General features: G+C 38.2%; 1 protein-coding gene and 1 non-coding gene across 2 annotated transcripts in view; one reads left to right on the top strand and one right to left on the bottom strand.

Moving 5' to 3' along the window:
• The window catches only part of LOC145459216 (beta-mannosidase-like), a 34,869-nt gene extending 12,906 nt beyond the window's left edge, over positions 1 to 21,963 (bottom strand). Inside the window, exons 1-14 of the mRNA XM_080337853.1 lie at positions 21,698 to 21,963; positions 19,817 to 20,017; positions 17,709 to 17,875; positions 15,700 to 15,827; positions 14,839 to 15,008; positions 13,968 to 14,077; positions 12,884 to 13,036; positions 10,566 to 10,755; positions 8,935 to 9,088; positions 7,808 to 7,997; positions 7,470 to 7,614; positions 4,337 to 4,411; positions 4,137 to 4,281; positions 2,546 to 2,688 (exon numbers count right to left, since the gene is read on the bottom strand). Of these exons, the coding sequence (XP_080193979.1) occupies positions 2,546 to 2,688; positions 4,137 to 4,281; positions 4,337 to 4,411; positions 7,470 to 7,614; positions 7,808 to 7,997; positions 8,935 to 9,088; positions 10,566 to 10,755; positions 12,884 to 13,036; positions 13,968 to 14,077; positions 14,839 to 15,008; positions 15,700 to 15,827; positions 17,709 to 17,875; positions 19,817 to 20,017; positions 21,698 to 21,916 (2,190 nt within the window). The 5' untranslated portion in view covers positions 21,917 to 21,963. The remainder of the gene's footprint in view (positions 1 to 2,545; positions 2,689 to 4,136; positions 4,282 to 4,336; positions 4,412 to 7,469; positions 7,615 to 7,807; positions 7,998 to 8,934; positions 9,089 to 10,565; positions 10,756 to 12,883; positions 13,037 to 13,967; positions 14,078 to 14,838; positions 15,009 to 15,699; positions 15,828 to 17,708; positions 17,876 to 19,816; positions 20,018 to 21,697) is intronic.
• Positions 5,042 to 5,156, top strand: LOC145459524 (U5 spliceosomal RNA). Its single transcript, XR_013921444.1, has one exon. It is a non-coding gene; the product is annotated as a U5 spliceosomal RNA (small nuclear RNA).
• Positions 21,964 to 22,167: the final 204 nt, after the last annotated feature.

Below are 22,167 nucleotides of genomic sequence, written 5' to 3'. Positions count from 1 at the left end.
GTGTAAGGTGTCATTGGAAAGCTCCTGATAAGGACTTTCAGAATCAACTATAACATTCCTCGCTATAGAATCATTACATATCATAAGAGTGCCATGAAACTAACCTGCAAATAACATGTTTCAATTGAAAATCTCACCTTTCTTAACACTACACAAACTCTGTAAAACAACTAATTTTACTTTTATTCTATATACAGTACCTATTGTACTATACACAAGGTAGTCAGTATAACTCAGAACAGATAATTGCTGACATAAATTATGCTGGAAATAATTTTATGAGATATTTTTAAAATAATGGAGAAAATTTGCTTCACAGTTTGAGGTGAACACACAATACTTCAAAAATTAATCAGAATTCACAACTATCGCAATGATAAGATGCAATATCTCATGCATTGTAGTCTTCATGTTATGGTGAGATATTAACAATGCACATATCAGAGTCTTCATGCTGTTGGTGAATCTCCAGTAAAGCTGCATTCTCTTTATGGAAATCGAAAAATTAGATACGGAAAAAGAAAAATACAAGAATTGAATCTCAATGTTAAAACAAAGCTTGCCAAGGTTTTACATGTTGATGAGATTCAAGAATTTGTAGGGACGGGAAAAGACGAATATGAAAATGAAGTTGCTTTTGAAATATCGTATCAAAAATATAAGAAAAAACAATAGCCCTAATTCAACAAGACCTCAAAAAATTCAAATCTTAACAATTGGTCAAGAATGAAAATCTCGGAAATTTTTGGAGTAAGTGGAAGGTTGTTGAGAGATGTGAAACAGCAAGAACAAGACACTGGAGTTATTCTTTGCCACCACCACAAAAATGGAAGATGCTTTCAGATGAAAAAATTGAAAAAGTTGTGAAGTTTTTTTGAAACAGCAAAAACAATAGGATGATGCCGGCGTTGGAAGACCGAGTTAGCATCAAAAAGAGTGTGTATAAACAACACTGAAAGTCAAAGAAGTTTGGAAGAGATATCATCAAAGATAAATATATATATCTGATATGTGCAAGTGCATAGTTGATATCTCACCATAATATGAAATCTACCAACCCGCTGACATTGATTTTCGTTGTTATTGTCCATTTCATTGTTTAGTGCTGATCGTTGCCCAAATGTATTGTGTAGAACACATAAAATATTGCATCTTATCATTGCGTTAGTTGTGAATTCTGATTCATTTTTGAAGTACTGTGTGTTCACCTCAAACTGTGTAGCAAATTTTTCTTCAATTTTCAAAAATTATTTCCAGCATAATTTATGTCGGCAATTATCTGTTTTGAGTTATACTGACTACCTTGTGTGTAGTACAATAGGTACTGTATATAGAATAAAAGTAAAATTAGTTGTTTTACAGAGTTTGTGTCATGTTGAGAAAGGTGAGATTTTCAATTAAAACATGTTATTTGCAGGTTAGTTTCATGGCACTCTTATGTTATGTAACGATTCTATAGCGAGGAATGTTATAGTTGATTCTGAAAGTCCTTATCAGGAGCTTTCCAATGACACCTTACACTTGATGACACCACCTCTTGGTCAAAAGAAATTTGCAATTAAAAATGACGTCACGCGTGAGCGATTTTCCAAGACGCGAATAGAATCATGGGGTTAAAGGTCAGACTATGCAGCCCCAGGTGTCAAAGAAGGGGGCAAAGTATCAAGTAGGATGTAAATGAACAAGTGTGAAAGTGTCACCCTCAACAACCCTAATTTGACCAAAATATAGCAGATTTCAATTATACCATTGATACGATGCGAATTTCATGGTCTGTGATTTTGATTGTTGCGTCATACTTTGCCTTTTTGGTTTTGCTTTTAAATCTGTTTAAATCCCTTTAGTGTGCCGATAACTCTTGAAAAGAGGCACCCGAAAAGTCTTCGAGTTTAATAAATATACTGCTACAATGGATGTTGTATTGAAAGCTATATTCAAGTTCTGTACCACGAACCAGCTATTTAAGATTTCAATTACATGTGTAAATTTCTGACATTTTTTCTGCTTGAGCGATCACAAAAACAGCAATTTTTGAACGGCCACATCTTCAGTTTTACTTGACCAATTTTCATAAAATTTGTTTTTCTGAATTCAGAAAGAAAAGTTTTCGAAGCATACCAATTTCCATGATAATCTGAGATGGTGGGGGCATAAGTTGAAATTTTTCTGGACCACCTGACATGATTTGACCCCACAGCAAACAATATATTTATGTATTTGCAAATCATTTGGAGAGATGAAGGTAGCTATAGCTAGATTCTTAAAAAATTTTTGTTGCGAACTAAGTCACGCAACAACAAAATATTCCAAAATTGTAGGCACCAATGAGAAAGTTTTATCAGAATGTTTCGAAAGGCATCATAGGCATCAAAATATCTAGATGGGCCTCACCCACAGTCGAGAACCTCTGATCGCTCAGCAGCCCGTAACGAGGTAATGGCCTATGAATAATGAACATGCTCTACATTTGCTGTGTTTGAAGGATTATTTACCGGAAGTATTTCTTACTAAAAATACCAACACTAATACAAATGAAAATCCTTACCACTAGAGTAACGTTGATCGCTTGGTTGACGTCAGACAGAGAATAAACGCTCATAAAGGTTCCGTCTTGGATCACCGAGAGAGTGACGTTGGCAAAAAAGTTTTTCGCAAAATAGTGAAGCGCTTTCCAACTGCCTCCGTATTCTGAACAGAATTAAACATACATGTGTAAATGCAAACAGGCTTATATGCATTGCACCATTGGACTTGAGGACTCAAGGACTTGACTTGACTCAAGTCATTTTATTGAAACTGGAAAATGACTCGACTCGAGTCAATTTGTGTGTTGAATCGGCTTGCACTCTAGTCATTTCGCATGACTAGACCAAGTCATATGACTTGACACATTCTATATGACTTATTCAAGACTCGTATATCAAGACTGATAATTGAAATGGCTCAGAAACTATCCTTATTTCTGTTTGAATAACAAGTTTGGAGTGAGAAAAATAAGTATATTATGAATCCAAGGCCTTCGATATCACCCATTTCACATTGACTCGAGTCAAAACTAAAAAAGTGAGATTAGCTTGTGGCTCGGAACCTTGCGACTTGATTACGACTAACTGGTAGATAACAAGGTACAGGAGTTTGGCATTTTGAATTTCTTATACTACATGCATGTCTGCATGAAATCGTGAAATTGTCAACAAGAACGGTGCATAGCAATTTTTTTCACTTCCAGCCAGTAGAAGAAAAGGTATTGCAGTTGGAAATTATTTATATTCAAAAATAGCATCGACGATGGCCGATGGGTAATCCCTGAATTATTAATGAAAAATATAAATAACGTTGCTTTTACAGGTTGAAATTGAATTGTATATTCATATTGAAATGAACCCGAATATTTTTGGCCGACACTCGTAAGGGGAAATCGTCAGCAACTAGTAGAGAATTGGAAAGAACATTGTATATCAACAATCGTATCACAAATTGTGAAGTCACCTATCCAATTCTCTACGAGTTACCGGCGATTTCCAAAAATCAGACTTGTACAAACTACTGGATTTTCAAAATACGCAACTAGAACTAGAACTACTAATTTTCAAAAACCGCAAGAATAAGTAGAACTACTCACTTTTTAAAATTCACAACTAGAACTAAAACTAGAACTACTCATTTTTGGATATCCGCAAATAGAACTAGAACTACTCAATTTTCAATATACGCTACTAAAACTAGAACTACTCAATAAACTGTTAGATAGTTGACCGTCAACTAACTAAATGTGTAGTTTGTACAAGTATGTCTGAGATATCTACACAGAACACACGGCTGATGTGGAAGACTTGCTAGCGAAACTAGCAAAACGGCAGGGCTATTTTACCCAGCCACACAGAGCTCGGGACGCAGCCTAATATTAGCACATCCACTTGGCAGCGTGTATTCACTGATTTCTATTTAGATATAAAACTGCCCGTCTCGTTCAGCCAACGTATTTTCTGCTTCACATTTGGCCATCCGCAAAAAATAATTGCCAACCCAGATGTAGACCAAGAAATTGTCACTAAGTTTCGATGGTTTTGAGTGGTTCCGCACTTACGAGTAATTATCGCATTTCATATCACATTTGATATGGAATTCCAACTCACCGATAGAAGACCATGAAGTGGTCTGCCAGACATCGTTGAGCTGCCAATACAAGGCACCCATCGTGTGTCCTTCTCCGTCAACAATTTCAGACCGACTGCGCCGATAAAATTCAGTTTCACCCTTATAGCAAAGTCCCTGCATGATCTGGAACACAGAACTTTGTAAACGCATATTGGTTGGACATGTATTCAATTCATACTTGAGAAAGATAAACTACGTTGCTGAACCATTCCTCTTTCGAGTCAGCAGATGTGATATTGAAATGCTTTATAATCTGTAAAGGAAATCATTGATTTAATAAAAGAAATGGATACTGCTTTTTCAATTCAACTTTATTAGCTAGTTCTGTGGTTCTTAACCTTTTCCACATAGTGACACCCGCTGAAAGGGAAAAATTGCTCACGGCAAGGTCTGAGAAGTAACCCGTCAAACATACGCACACGCAATTCCATTTGTAGCCTATGTGTTGGCGACCGTCGACATGCAAATTGAATTTACGAATTGACTCCCGAATTTCATCGAAATTTTTATTATTGAATATTTTCACCCGAAACTCGTCTATTAGTTGCTGACAATAACCCCTGACGAGTATCAGCGGAAAATATCCGGGTTTATTTCAATATGAATATACTATACAGCTGTATATTGAAGTTCTTTAAATGTGTGAAAAACATTAGCGGCAGCCATTTTCATAACAAAAACATCCGATTCAAACTCAAAAGATTTCAGCGACCGTGAGTATATTCACATTACTGCCATGAATACAGCGTCTGAGGTCGCAGCTCATTTCGAGCCACGCTATGCATCAATACGGCAGCAGCCCATACTGATCTCTTTTCTCGCAGTCACCGTAAATCTTGGTAATTTCGCCCAGACGACTTCTCTCCAATTTTCAACATTTTGTTAACTCTGGCTTCTCTTCATTACTCGAACAAAACTTTCGCCTTTTACTAAAGTTTTCCGTGGAGAGGAGCGCTCAATGAGTCTTTAAAATTTTTCTCGCCCAGGTGTGCCTGGGCTTCTAATGATATTGGAGTTAGCTCTGACAAGTCGGGTGATTTGTAAGAGCTTCTGGGAGGTACCGAACTTCAATACAGAATCGAGCAGTATATTCTATACATTTAGGAATCAACATCGCGATTTGATATCGTCATCGATTAGGGCTATTGGCCGATAATTATCATTGCAATCCATTCACGCAACCCACACAAATTCGATTGATCGAGGCAGCACATTTTCAAGGACTCCAATCAATCAGGAGACCAAAAAGCAACTACTTACCACCAGGGCATGGTATGGTATGGTATGGTATGGAAGTATGGTATGGTATGGATCGATATTTTGGTATGGAATATGGAACGATACAAGTATGGTATGGAATGGAAGATTTTAATCTATGGTATGGAACGACATTTCCATACTTCCATACTTAGGTATTTTATACATTTTGTCGTGATCGGAGCAAGCTTCATGAAGCGTACGTTGTTCGCTGTTCACGGAATACGATCGCTTTTGTTATGTGTGAACTATTGAACGCTGTGTAGGAACACATACACGCTTATGGAACGGTTAGGAGCACTTGGAATGACATGATTCTGTGATGCAATAATGACAACAGTAATGTTGATCCGATATTCTACTGAGTCTACAAGACACGACGTCTCCGAGCGTAGTCTGTCATGTGACGCAATAATTGGTAATATAGGCTACTCCTACTACCTCATTCCTTGAGTGACGGCAGCTTACCAGCAATCATGCTGCAATGTACTAATAGCTCAATGTGATTGATAATTACATTTCATCTGAAACATTATCCGCCACATTTACACTGTTTACATACCGAGATATGTTATTGGTCATATTTCAAACGCTCTCGCATTCGGATTATAGATCAGAGAGTGGGGTAGATATAGTTTAAAATTCTCGTCACGCTAACCTCAACCAAATACTTTACTAATAATCACGCAGATCGCTGCAGTATTGATCACCTGCAGCTGGGATATTTTGTTGGTGTGCCTATATTCTAAATTTCTGTGCGAATATTTAGCCTACTTCAAACTTTCATGTGCCTCATGCCAATGTATCGGAAATGCTATGATATTCTTGTGGAGGGTCGTAGATATCAATCCGCTGACTATCTCATTTTGCTCGCTGAAGCTGTAGACCAGAGGTGTCAAACTCAAATTGCGTCGCGGGCCGGATTGAAACCTTCAAATCGCCCGCGGGACGGACCAGTCAACTGATTTTAAAATGATACCTCAAGCTCTTGTTTTTTTTCAATTGGATACATTGTTATCAAGCATATACATAACAGTATATTACATTATATCACTGATCATAGGGGTTATATTCTAGCAACCCCGCTAGTCGCGAACAATGGAATTGACAAAATGCGTTGGCGTTGGCCCCGCATATGTGTTGTGGGGAATACAAGAGAGTTAACGGTACATGTGGACGTTGGAATTTGATTTATTATTATTAATAAATCGAGATTTCAGTTTCACCGGAGATCGGGCACTTTTGATTCACAAGTTATACAGCAGTGCGATCACAGATCATTGAATTAGTATTTTGTGTAACTAATATATTCTTCATGTAAATTTCGTATAACGGTTCCACGTTGGCGTTTTCGCTTCTGTGAATAACTACATTTTGGTCAATTTTTTCCATAAAAGTCTAACCGAGAGTGCACCTTTTGGCTTTCACGAAATTGGGTGTCAATCTCACTGACTTGTTCCTATAATGATAACTAATAGAGTGAAACCCCGTAACGCTGAATACGTCCAGTCCAGCGTTGGCTCTCTTGGCGGATTATTTAATGGAAGTGTCTACTACAAAATAATATCGACATTTGTTACAAATGCGCCGGATAATTAAATACGAGCATTTCTCAAACTACTCAGAATTTCTTCGCAGGCCGGATAAAATCGTCTGGCGGACCGGATGCGGCCATCGGGCCGTATGTGTGACACCCTTGCTGTAGACGTGCACGTGAACTTAAACCTCACCAAAACAGACTCTGTAAAACTATTACCAGGAATTAGATTCGCATCATTGCTGGTTTAAACAATAATTACACCCGAAATATCAATAATACAGGTGCTAGAAAAGGTACTTTACATATAATATTGAAGTGTTTGAAAGTATGGAATATGTATCAAGTATGGTATGGAACAATGTTGGTATGGTATGGAAAATTGTAAGTATGGTATGGAGAGAGTAAGGCAAGTATGGAGTATGGAAAATCCTCGTTCCATACCATACCATACCATGCCCTGCTTACCACAGTCCTGAATTCTCCAAAGCAATAATTCGATTGAAAATAAACCTACTTGCTTCATGATCTGTTCGTCGCCATCGGAATGATGATTTCTGTAAATCAGGAAGCTGGAATTCCAAATTAAATCAGTGGAGAGCGATACTGCCGACATTGTCTGTACAGACGAGAATGACTGATATCCATATTCCGATGCAAATCTGAAATGAATTACAACAGAACTGATTATAATGTGCACTAAATTTCAGTCCCTGCTGTGAAGAACGACGTATTTACACTTTATAGATAAGAATACATTAACCTACTCAGCAAATCCATTATGGGATTTTATCAGATCTCTAACGAACTCTACCTTGTAAATATTATACACGGTATTTTAGAAATTCAAATTACCTTGTTTTGGGGTACTTGGTCCAATCCAAGCAGTCTGCGTCATAGTTGTAGTAATGCACGTCGCCATAATGAGCGTCGTAGGGATTTTTAGCAACCCAACCTTCACTTTGTGTTTCGGCACCGTTGGTTGGACTTGAACTCAAGTAAGGTCGAGTGGAGTCGAGTTGCTTGGCAGTCTTACCGATTGTATCTGAAAGCAGCCGAAGAATATCATCATAGTAAGAAAAAATTGCGCGGCCCATGCTACAAATCCAGCAGTCATTATAAGTTCACTGTGTTATAAGGCCTGCTAGCCGTCTGCGTTTTTCAAGTAGCTTGTCCGATGCACTCTACAAGACAAGCAAACAGTGGGTGCGTATGGAATCATACTATATTTTAGATATGATCGCAGAGCAAGAAGCATTTTGATGACGTGATATGAACTATCGCAACCTTCCAGGTAAGGGCATACATTTCTGGTCAATGTGTGTTTTCGTAAAATTATTGGTTGGTTACAATTTCAAAACGTTATCTCTATTGGCTCGGAATTTTTCTGCTGGTGGTCCATGACTGTAAAGTGAGTACAAAAGGTGAGGTTACAGTGATAAATTTTGAGCGTGGCTTTTGCAATCACTTCCATATACAATTTAATGGGATATTCATATTGCAATGAACCCGAATATTATGGGCTGACACTTGTCAGGGAAAATCATCAGCAACTAGTGGACAATTGGAGAGAACGTCGTATACCAACAATCGCATCACGAAATATGATGTCATCTGCAAGAAATTTCAAATAATTGGGAAGAAGAGGGAGCTTGATGTACTATTTTAGATGGTACATGAACTCCTTCTGTAAATACTTCCGTTAAAAAGCATTAACACTGATCCCCTTTTGAAGCAAAATCCAAATTAGACGATATTAGGTTCCATTTTCATAACCATGATTACGATTTCACAATCATCTGTACCAATCAGAAGACAAAAATTATGTAAATTCGTGTCGAGATATTAGCTTAAATGGATATATCCATACTAGAATGGTCACAGTACAATAGTCTTCAAGGAAATTACAGCATACAGATCTTGAAACATGTAACATAATGAATTATTTATTCCGTCACAGTCATTCATTGACGAATACTCACCAATATAGAGAGCTACATAGTCTTTTTTGTAACGTTCAAAATTGTCAGAAGTATTATACCAGTTCGTGGCCAAAGCTGCTTCGTTTTCATTGTTGCCCGCCCACAGCACAATGGAAGGATGTGACTTTAACCTCCACATGGCTTCTTTTATTTCCTGAACACAAGTATAGCGGATGTTGATCAAACAAAAACGGCTATTGCTGTGTGCGTGTGTGATAATTATGTACACTAGTGTAGTTCAAGAAATAACTTTTTATGATGGATTCCAGGGATTCGCTGATTAAATTGATTGGTTGCCTATAAAAATGCTGCACAACAAATTTGGCTCAATTCCAACTGGCAGATGTAAACGCACAGGGGTTTGAAAATTTTGAATTTATTTTCAGATTTTACTGTCAAGTCCATGAAGCTGATGAGTACCGGAATTTTCCATGTATAATAGGCAGAATTTCCCGATTTTTTGTCCTAAAATCAGAGGTGTGTATTATGCATGGGTACAACAAGCCTTGAAAGAAATCTCCCTCGGAATTTAACCTGAAATCACACCTTTCTTCATGTTTGTTTTAATCGAGCATCACACTCAGCCATCATGCCCCGTAATTTGTATTATCAGTGTTACTTTCCAGTCGCCAATTAGCGAGAAGCGTGTTGCCAATTAGCATCTGCGCTGCACAACAGCAAGCAATCTCTTGTTGAGTTGGTTTGCAGTTTGTGCGCGAGCGAAATTAGGTCATTGATTGTTGCACGAGCGCGGTAATCCTCGCCAATTCATCGTATCAACGACAGGCCTGAACAATCGCATATACAGCACGCCATGTGCGCAAAATATAATCGCTGGCCTAAAAACTTCAGTCACATCTATAACAGACCTGGTGCGCACGACATAATCGTTGGCCTGAGCAATCGCACCTGTAATATAAGAGTCGTGCGCAAGATGTCGCTGGCCTTGAACTATCGCGATGCGGGCCTCGCAGGCTGTGGCTGCTATCTACTATCGTTTAGAGACAATGCCGTTGAGTGTATAATGATTAGCGATGGTTATGTCATGATTGTTCAACAGTCATCACAAAACAGAATGACATCAAATGCTAAAACATAACTATTCATGTACTGCGAATGCAGAGTGCATACTATGCATGGGTACCGACCTTTTCGGAAAATCACGGTAGTCTACAAAAACGATGCAAAACAAGTTTGACGCAATCCCTCCGGCAAAAGCGAAGTTATTTGAGTTAATAATTCTGGGATTACCCACCGTCCAGGCCAGTTTTGTGAATCAAAAATTTTAAACTGCAATACCATCGCTTTTACCGGTTGGAAGTGAGCAAAAATTGTTAAGCCTTGCTCTTTTAGACGATATAGCAATTAGATGGGGTTCACAGAAAAATTTGGAATTCTCAAATTTCTGAAGCTCTTGTGCGTTCAAATCTATCAGTTGGAATCGAGCCAAGTTTGGTGCGCAGCGTTTTTTGGGCAAACTAACAATTCATCAGTGAATTCCTAGAATCCGTGAAAAAAAGTTATTTTTGAACAACTCAAGTGCACAGCTGTTCACTTCACAATACCGTTCGAGACTCTGGAGCGTGATATGAAAAAGTCGGTATGTACAGAACATTACGGCAATCACAAACCTGGGTGACAGATTCCAGAAATGAAGGATCGGAAGGATACAACGCGCACGCAAACATGAAGTCCTGCCATATCATAATGCCCATGGAGTCAGCAAGCTCGTAAAATTCGTCCCGCTCGTAGACGCCACCTCCCCAAACCCTCAGCATGTTCATGTTCGCGTCCTTGGCCGACTGCAGCAGATTCGTGTAGCTGGGAATCAAGCGTACTTAAATTTTGACATGTTGCAATGCAATGCAGAAGTGTTCGCCACGGGTCCGTGGGGTGGTTTTAAAGAGTTCACAAAACAGCAATGAAAATTCCCAGTGTATGAATTTCAAGGTCAATAGAATATTGTCTAAATTTTTCTATGTTATTCTATGTTATCTACATCCAATATCACAAAATGTCAATAAAAGGAAACTACAGTCACGATTTCTTTTGTTTTTTCATTTATCACTAACGATAGGATACAAAAGCCAAGGTGCATACTATATAGGAAGGTTCTTGCAAGTGGAAGTATGCAGCCTTCAACGTGAATCGAATCTGTGTATCCCAAAAATTCATCTGACAATATTTATATCTTTATATCTTAATCATGAAGACAGCCGGAGCTTTAACGAAGCTTTATCAAGTAAAGAACTTAATCATGAAGCATCTTATAAGGTAGGTTGTCACACTGCCGATTAAAAATATCATACACTGTCGTATACAATCGAAGATATTGAAAATCATATTGCATTCGCTATTCTTCAAATTTCACAAACAATCCTCTAGCTCAGCGGTTCTCAACCGGGGGTCCGCGAAGCAATTTCAGGGGGTCCGCGAGACCTCTAAATTTTTAAAATGGTTGATAACCTAATGTTTATTTTATTTTTTAATTTGAGAAAGCATGAGACAATTTCGCACCACAACTACTAAAACCTCATGACTCATATCATCATAATAATCGTCTGACATGGACTGTCGTAGTGTGGAAACTCATTTTCATCGCCAATTTTCCAATAACCTGCTGATACAAACAAATTGCTGTTTAGAGATGTTTTGTTGGGGTTTGTGGAAAAAATGAAAATATGGAGATAGTAACGTCAATCAGGGTGACTTCGTAATGTCTGCGAAACCTTTTCAATTTGAAGTTAGCAGTCTCATCAAATTAGTGAACAGTCGTTTGAAATAAAAATTTCCGAAGTATTTCCATAATTTGGCCCGATGCAGGGAACAGCTTCTTGGAGGTACAGAACTGTAACATACAATTGAATAGTATATTCATATTGAAATGAACCCGAATATTTTCGGCTGACACTCGTCATAAATCGGACAATGATATACCTATCCTACACTCTTAAGGCTCGACTATCAGATTTTGAGCATTCTTATTGCGGATGCCATATCGACAAGACTGATTTTTTGATGAACAAGGAGTGTTTCGTTGCTATCAAAGCATTACGCTCCAACCCTGAAATTCATATCACCAGTTATATTGGTATGCAGCCTTGTCTTGTTAATGTTCAATTGTTCATGGTCGAAAATGTTTGCTCGTAAATATATATGTAAACCCGAACTGAACTAATCGTTTCATGACAGTCTTTCTCTGGTTGGAAACTTGGATCCATTCTTTGGTGCATAAAATTTGTCTATACTTCTAGATTGGAATTTCACTTTGACGGTAGAAACTCTCTGCGGGCCGATCAAAATGTCGTTGCAGGCCGAATCCGGCGGTTCGTATGTTGCCCGTCCCTACGCTAGATGCTGGACGTGATATGTTCATAAAATATGTGTTTCTTCATTTTGGTGCCATAAATGTTGTGATCACACCAAAAGTATCGTCGGAAGTGTTATGCGTTAATATTGCATTAGCCTCCATCTATCTTTGTGGGAATGGTTTTCGGCACTCCTCGTTATATCAAAACGAAGACGCGGATTTTCAAGACACGACCACGTACTTCAAGAAATGCAGCAGCAAAATTAGCTTTGAAATAACAAAAGTCCACCAATTTTCACATAAATAGTATGATGTTATCTTCAACAAAAATCAATATTTTGCTGTTTATCACAAGCCTACAGTTCATATTTGTACAAAATAGATGAAGGTTGCACCATAATAGAGCCAAAATTGTACTAAAACTTGAGGGGGTCCGCGAGGGTCCGTGACGGTCAAAAGGGGTCCGCGAAGCCAAAAAGATTGAGAACCACTGCTCTAGCTGCAAATCCATTGTATTGTTTCATGTCAAATTGATGACGTTCAAAAAACTCTCTCGGACTAGGTCACAAAGCAGGTCCACGCAAAACCCCCTGAAAAATTTTAGTGGCCGAACTAAAAACAAGGTATAAAGCAGCTTACTTTGATTTAGTGACTCTGCTCGGAAAAGCGTCTCCCGGGATCCAATTGGAACCTTTCGCAAACACGGACCGGCCGTTGATTTTGAAATAGAAACTCAAGCCTTTCGATGAATCAATACGCGTTTGCACGAGTTCGACTTTGCGAAATCCAAACCTGAAGAAATGACAAAAACTCTGTACAGCTCAAGGTTGTCAGTTGTCACTATCATAGCCTGGCTGATATCAGAATTTTCTGTTTGCATTTTCTAGGTAGAACTTCTAATTAGTGGCAGTAATGTCAATAATTTGAAATGAAGCCTATATAATGTAGAAACTTCAGTTTCAGCCTTTCCACCAAGAAGTGAGCTCTCAATGGAAAGTCAAAGAATGGAAATCTACTCATTCAGACCTGTGAACGAATGGACATGGCTGTCAAAAGCGGAAAACATGGAAATACAGAAGGAAACTATAGCATTCTGGCGCTTTTTAGACTATTAACTGTGTGAAATTTTGGATTTTCAGAGTGATAATGTGACTTTTGCACGTTACGAAATTGATGTGGCTTTTTCTCTAAATTTTCTATTTTTCGTACCTTGAAAGTTATGAATTATTTTTGAGGCAGAAAAAAATCGTCCAATCAACGTGAAAATCTGCAGGTATAGCCTATGTATCTTGGGATGCTTCTCCAGATGAAACTGTTCATTTTATTTTATAAGGGTTTAGGTTCAACTAACTCAAAAATTGTTAAATTTTTTTTCAAGAGAATAACCCTAGTTGAAAAAAAAAGAGTTTCATCCAGAAATTTGGGGTAATTTGAATCTATTATAAGCACCCAGAAAAAATTTCAATTAAAAAAATTTGCCATAAAAAAAATCACAAAAACATAGTTAGAAAAATCATAAAATCGGATGAAAGTCAAAAAAACGTTGACCATTTTTCACCAAATTTTCACCAAAGTTCAGATGTCCAACACAGCACCTTGTGTCAAAATTTCAGAAAGATTGCTTCATTAGTATCAAAGTTATGGTTTTATGACTGATTTTCCAATTCGAGGGGTAGCCTTAGCCGCATAAGTTGAAAAGAAATCCAAGATGATGGTCGCTTACCACAAAGTCCTGAAAGATCGTTCATGCGAGCCATCGACTTGAAAATGCACAGTGATGTTATAAAGTTTTTGCTCTCCTTGTCCATTAGGCCACCACAGCTCCAGGTTTTCCTGAAAAGTCACGACACATGAATCGAATTTTTCTGGTACAACAGCACATGTGAATATTTGCACTCAGATACGCTTGACTGCCATATTCAACATTAATTCGAAAATGGAATTGCTATAAGATAGGAGTCTTTTTCACCGCAACTGAAGAAAACCTTACACTGAAGAGAGAGACAGGAGGCAGGTAGGCTAAAAAGTTTTATACGTATTTTATGAAATACCGGTAGGTATTTTCAATATCATAAAAATTATTTTCGAGTAAATTTGATATCTTGATATCAATTTTTATTGCATTTTGTCAGATACCGGTACACAAATAATTTAGCATCTGATAGTGTCAAATTGACATATTTTAAAAAGCTTGCATTCTGTGATGATCCATATTCCAGTGGTAAGCGTCATAAATTTATCATCAATGATGTGTTGTAGATCCACGAGTATGAGTATTCAGATATTGCAACATCATGCATTTGCTCAAGCATCAAACAGTTTTTGTGCCACAAAGAGATGAGGTTTGACTCATTTGTTCCCGACGAAGGTTACTTATTTGTAAAGCCGACCATGACATACCTGTCAAGCGTGGTGATCATAACCTTTATCAATATTTTGGCAAATGTTGCATACTTATTCTTTCAGAAACAAAACAAATTCGGAAGATGCTTCAGAGTTGTAGCCTACAAAGGATGATTTCGGTCACGTAGTGTAGGATAATTAATATAAATAGGAAAGTCGAACTTGAACGGTTCCATGTTCCAGGGACTTACAGCTGGAATCTTTTCAATCACACTCGCCGTGGGGTTGGTACCGTTGACGGAAATCACATGACTGCGATTGTGAATTGATAGTTCATCGATAAATATCTGGATCGATCCCCATTTTGGCAAGACAGAACCGGTCAAAAGGTAACGAACATCTACACCGAGCGCCTCTGAACCTGTGTGAAGATGCTGATTCAAGTGCATGTCTGTTATAGTTATGCAATACAGACACACACATTTCAACCATTCAATAGGCTATCTCTCGATCAAGTATTGACCTCACACTCATTTACGTTAATGTATCATAAAGGGCTAAAAGCCATTTGTTAATGGGGAAATCCCTGTTGGCTTCATTAGTTCCAAAGTGAAATAATCAGGACTTAAGAACGGCATACTGCATTCAAACAACTATCGCGTAATTAGTCTTTGCGCAGTTAAAATTTCAGGTGTCTACTTCAGTCATTAACGGCAAGGCAAATTGTTGAAGACAGGGTTATAATGACTCCAGTCAGGATTTTTCGGTGACGCGACTTGACTGGCGTCATTTTTTCAAACACGTAAAATGACTCGACTCGACTGAAGTCAATTTGTGTATTGACTCGAGACTAGGAAAGCCAAGACTGACATTTCAACAACTGCGAAGAATGATAAAGTCACCACATGATTGGTATTTCGTCTGTCAGTCCTGATTCTTGGAAAATAGGGAAGATTGCATACTACTGAGCTAGACCTCAAACGATAGATTTGCATCACAATGCTTGGTTGTATTAAGGTGTGTTAGACTGTTAAAACACTAAACCTCACATGAATACCAGTTCATCACACATAGCCTAAATACGACAACATAGAGACCGAATTAACACTAACCCCAATCATACGAGAGAGATACATCTGTCAGGACTGCTTCGTTTACCCCAATCATGTAGATGGGTTTCCAGATTCCTTGACTTGCGAATCCAGGACCCCAGTCCCAGCTGAACGAGCTTTGCTGCTTCCTACAAGGAAATGGTATCATTAACTGCAAATATAGAACAGACCTGAATGGTTAAATCGAGTAGTAGGCTATGCCATCACAGGAAAATAATATTAATCCACAATTGCAGGTATATGAATGTGTCAATATGTATGATAGTTTCAAGTATACATAACGTATGTATGTTCATGGATGAATATATGCAGCTATGTTTTACGTAAGGGCGTATCCAGACAAAAGTAACTATGGGGGTTAACTTTGATTTACCAATTTGTCTTTACCACATCACAGAGAGTTCATGTAGCTAGAAAACACCACTGTATCCTAAGATTTGTTTAGTAACCAAACAGTGCCCAAAATACCTTTGCAGATGTAGTTAACCAACGACCATATACAAGGCTAACGGATGAAGTTATTGTAGTGGCCACGATAAGCGCCTGCTAACTGTGACATCGGGCCCTATGTGGATGCCAGTTTAAGAGACAGCAACAGGTCGTTCAGCATCCTCCTATCTGTTTATTACATCGCATTGTGTCTGTAGGCTACATCGTGTGTATCTTGGATCTGATGGAAAAATATAATCTGACGATTAGTGATTATTGGATTCAGAGGACTGCATGAATGCATGGTTTCTTTTTAAACCCTGTCCATGGAAAACACGCAGTAGATGCAAAATAAACTTCCATTATGTATAGTGAGAACCTGAATTGTTCTACTGGCAGTCAAGTATGATTTCACAATCATTTTATTAACTGATATAATCACTTTGCTGTGTCGTTTAGAAAAACTTTACTGCTCAATGCGCGGTGGTAATACCCGCAGTCAAGAACAATTCAATCATTCTTACAAACTGGGTTAATCACTTTGTGAAGAAATCATATAAATCTTGAATACCGGTGCTGAATTCTCCGAGTTAATACTGGCAGTCAAGCACGATTCAATCATTCTCACTAACCAGCATAAGCACTTTTTAATGCCATCAAGTAAACTTTACTACTTAATTCTGGGTGGTAACGGAATGTTGCACTAGTAACATACATAATAACCAGATGTGTGTTTTACACAGTAATAAGTAACTATTATACTAGTAAATCGGTGTTACTTTGGACGCGGGGAAACTTTGGACACCAAGCAGTAAAGCATTTAAATGGTTATAGATGGAAAACAGTTGCCGATGGAGGTTCAATTGTTTTTCATGAGGCAACAGTACCATAGTAGCCTCAATAACAGGTGGATTAATTTCGCCACCAGATAAACTTGATCCATCATCGCTAAATTAATGGCAGGGATTAATTTCATCATGTCTTTTTACAGCCAAACATTGATAGCCTGTGAGCCATGGATTGAAAAATGGCAGCAGAGACCTCCGAGTAGTCTGAATCCATGGAAACATCTCACCTTTAGCTCAACATAAGAAAATGTTATGTCCAAAGTTATCCCCTCATATTTTACCAGAACGTGGTAACTTTGGACAGCGGAAAACCTGATTTTTAGAGCTCTGGATAGTTGCTGCTTCCTCTCTGTCAAGTGTATCATCAACTATATTCGCTATGACTTGCCTGATGGCTTTTTAAAATGAAAAAAAAATGGGTAGGCTAAGCAATAAGCCAAAAGATAGTACTCGGATGGAAGCTACTTTAAAAACTAATCACATACTCTGAAAGATGCGACTGGTGAATATGGCATATATTATGACATAATATATCCATCTGAGGACATAGGAAAGGGAAAGTGAGGGAGAGGGCCATTACAAACGAGCCGTTGGTAACAGTACATTTCGTTAAAATTTTACAAGCACCATAATACAGTGTATATGGTCGCCTGCTGGTTTTCATGGTAGCCAACTATATGTTTTTCATCAGTGTGTATTTAAAACAAGCCAAAATGTGAAACGATACACAACCTGATGAGATTCACGTGGCAGTAGCCGTGCTGCACATCTGGAGGGCATTCCGGAGGGATCGAATATTTCAAGGCGTCGCTGCTTCTGTTAGCGTACCGGGTTGCGGATTCAAACGAGACTTGCATAAGATTAAAGCCGTCTTGCATAACTCCAGTGACGTTGAAGAACTGAGAAGAAAACATGTCCAATCATTGAAAAAACATTCCACAAATTCAAAATATTAAAATTTCTTCCAACAGCATAACCGGTAACTTTCATATCAAACCTACCAAATTAATCGTAAATATAGGCCTACATATCTCACACATATGACTTGTGAATTTTATAAGCTTCCAATAAGTTGATTCACTACAAAGATTGAAATACCTTATTGAAAGAAATTTTCAAGGTCGACTTGATATAGTCATTATGTTACGTCTGGTGTTATATCACTTTATAGGATCCCGAACCAAATCATAGTTGCATGTAAACAAGCCTTACACTATTTTCTTCAAAATCAATGCTTCATGTCAATGCAAGAAATCGACCCACATATTAGGCAATTTGTCTTTGCTCACGTGACAACTGATCTATCAAACTGCCAATATCAATAAGCCAGTTGAGTGGAGCTTTTATTGAGCATTGATCACTACCTAACACGAAAATTGACCCCGATTGGCAGTATCAACCAAAACACCAAACTCTTTTCTGTGCAGCACAAACAATAACGTAAATCATCAATTAGATACACCAAGAACTACACATCTACTATAATGTACTATATGTAAGATTGAACTGGTGTCTGTCCGGTATATCAACTGTGTTCGAGTATCGCCCAGGCATTGGTGTGCTCACTTCCCAAAGCCCTTGGCGTTCATCTAACTGCAAAAAGTCAATTGATCATTTGGAGCTAGGTGATCTGTTGATCAACCCGATATAGATTAGACTTGAGAAGCGTGCAAGTTCATTAGAAACTAAATTTGACGTCATTGATATTTTCCAATGATCACTTTAGAGGTTTGTATATCAAGGCATTATGTGTGGGGGCTAGGGCCTTATTTTGTTAGGATACCCACATCTTTGCAATAGCATATTCTCTTGATCTGGTGAGTTGGAAAATTATGTCGTTCATTTGTGGAATCAAAGCCTAAAACTGAAACCTAAATGAAGGAATTGGTCACAATGAACCAGTGCCGACAATGTTAATAACAAAGTGTTACATGTTAATAATAATATATCTGCCTATGAGGCATATTCCCTTGTATTCTTCATTTAAATTGAAGGGGCCGTCAGGCAAAGCATGGTTAGTTAAGGGTTCATCAAGGAGAATTATATCAGCAAAGCACGTCAATGCATTGAATAACAAAATAAATTGCTGCAAGCAGCATTATAGTGTACCAGGGTCATAAAAACATAATAAAAGCCAGCAAAGAATGTGTGAATGATCCATAGCGCAGTCAACGTATAATATGTCAACATTGAGAGCAATGAATGACAAGGCTGTCATAAGTGTTCCAAATGCAACATTGTAACTCGGGTCTACCTTCGTGGCGCAGACACCATACCTCATTTTGTGGTCAGTCATTTGGATGTTTGAAAGACGTAAGTGATGAGTTTACATCATTTCATACTGAAGCAATTGCCACTATATTGATTTCATAAACGAGAAATTAGGTGGGCCTACTTACAATTTGCCTTGCACACAAATGATGTTTACTGTCATGATGCAATCCGCAATCATGAAATAGTCTACAATCCACAGCCTTTGGTAGGAACTATGGGCGATTATATTTGCAATGCATTCAGTTGCAAAACTAGTGTCAAACGTATGTGTGCAGCCAACTATAGGCCATTTGCTTAGCATTGGCTACATGATTTGTTGAGATTGACTGGTTACTTGTTAGCTTTCTCCATGTGGCACCACCTAGTGCCCAGAAAATTTCAAATCACAATATCTTTTGCACCGCTTAAAATGTGTAGATACCATATTCGACAATGCTGCGGGTGTGCATTACAAATTTCAAAAAATTAACTGAATTATATTGGTATTTGCCATAAACTAGCAACTACTCGTAACTGGAATACTTGAATTCCAATTTCCCATCAATAACAGTAGGCCTACAACTTACATGGCGAACAAACATGTTTTTTGATGTTCCCAGGAGTTTCGTGTTGAGTGAAATATTAGCAATGGTGTCCAGCCCCTCGCAAACAAGCCACTGCTCCTTGTACTCTCCGAGACGTTGGTCAGCGATGAACGTTTTTTCATACACCCAATTCATGTCTGCAATGTCTTTCCACAGGCCATCGTTGAATCGGTAAAATGGATCCTACAAAGAATATAGCATTGCCTTCAATCTTGAAATTGTGTTGAATGTAGCATAATTTTCATTAGAACCTAGGATACAATACTGGAAAGGCAAATAAAATATCTAGAAGCCCACTGTATATGTAAAAGATTAATATACTGAATTAGCAGTGTTCAGAACCTATTCAGAGTCACGAGAATCATGCAGACCCTCCATTGATAGACTTGCTACAACGACCCAGAAATTAAAGTATCGTATCAAATCTCATTCCAACACGACAAAAAATACTGGAATCTAGACCACGGAGTCTCAAAGTCACTCAAAGTCACTCAAAGTCAGCCATCTGTTCGGGTTTGAACCGTAGCAATCAGAGATGTATAGAGGATCTGTGTATAGTCCGAATTTCATATTTTAGGGTATCTCAACAACCATTACAACTTCCATGCCACCAAACAATGCATTCGGATTGCAAACATTCTGGTTGCTCTTATTATATTATTTGATAGGACAATAAGGGAGGCGCAAAAGTTTTCACTATCATCAAGGGTGGCGTGTCGAATAATGTTGGAGAACCACTAAACCAGGGGTGGCCAACCTTTTCACCATTCACGGCGGCACTTCGACTACTCATGTATCCTACGGCCGCATTCCAGGGCATAGTCGTAATGAACGAGCAGGGCGCCAAATACCGATGTTAAAGTTTCTGTGTCCATTTCCGATGAACTCCGGACTAATCTATTTAATGATATAAGCTTACTATATGCACTGAAATCTCGAGTGGTCACTGGTAATGTTAAGAGACTGGTTATAGTCGCGCTAAGCGTGAAAAAAATTCAGATTCGCTAATGAACTTCGTCATTAATATCAGTATTTTTACACATTACTATCAAACATTTACCCTTTCTCAGCCCATTTGATTATATTCACCAGTATAGAGTTGATGCAGGGGGTGCTTACGAAAATTTAGAGCAAGTTATAAATTATGATGAATCTTCGGGTGGTCCAATTGTTATTAGTAACTTTGTTGCATGCTGTTATTTCTTGACCTCTAATCAGGATTGTCGGTATAGTGAGGAGCACACGATCCCGAGTTGGTATTTCCATATGAGGCGCACCATTTTCCTCTGCTGTTCGCATCTATATTGCGGGGTTCTGATTGCAATGGGCGCTACTACTATAGTAAAATCCAAAAATGAAGTCACATTGAATCGCGCGCAGCACGAAGAAAATTTCAAGAATAATTCAAATCTTCCAAGAGTTCGGGAATCAATTCACTAAATTCAAATTGCATGTCAGTGGCCGCCAACAGATACTAATTGAATTACGTGTCCACGGCCGCACAAATTTCCCTCTACGGCCGCAGGTTGGCCACCCCTGCACTAAACTATAGTCATTGCAATTTTAAACTGATCACATCATGAGTCAGAGTGGATAATTTAGATTTAGTGGTGTGTAATTGAAGCTGTGATCCCAATGTCAGTTTGAGTCGAGTTAATTTTGACTATGAGAGTCGGGAGTAGGCACACAATCTGCAAATTCTGTGTGACTAGTCATTCCTGATATTAACAATTTCCCTAGCCGCCATTTTCCGCAAACCCACACATTTCCAAATAGCTTTTAACAATATTGAATATTATATTCATCTTAAAAGTTTTATCAACCAATCGCTCATTCAAGGAATATTGACAACCGAATACTCACATTTTCTTTCCGATGTCCAATATGATCGTACCAATCAGTGTGAATGCATCCTGGTACAGTACCTTTGACCTGCTGGAAACGATTCATTCCAGGTAGTGCCGAGACCCCAGTTGCCTTCCAATCATCTCCCCCTAAGTCTTGGATATAATCTTGACCCGATATAAACTGGAGTAACTGCACAGCAATCCAGAATAGGCTACCATGTGATCGGTGGCACATCGCACAATCTTACACAATGACCGCACTTAGCTTGTAAACATCATTCTCTGTCGAGTAAAAATACAATGGAGTTATTAAACAACAGGAATAGTAGACCTATGCTCAATAACAAATTGAAAACAGATATCACAAGAAAAATAACTTCACACATTCGTATTGACACAGAATATTAAATAAAAATTATGATAGATAATTACGCCTATAGGTAGAAGTAAAAACAGAATCTATATAATATAGTCGTTAGCATTCAA

Source organism: Botryllus schlosseri, chromosome 16, assembly GCF_051294905.1.
Source record: "Botryllus schlosseri isolate E-star chromosome 16, Bs_hap1, whole genome shotgun sequence".
NCBI lineage: Eukaryota > Metazoa > Chordata > Ascidiacea > Stolidobranchia > Styelidae > Botryllus > Botryllus schlosseri.
The sequence above is the reverse complement of the archived record's forward strand: the minus strand, read 5'-3'. Positions and strand labels throughout refer to the sequence as shown.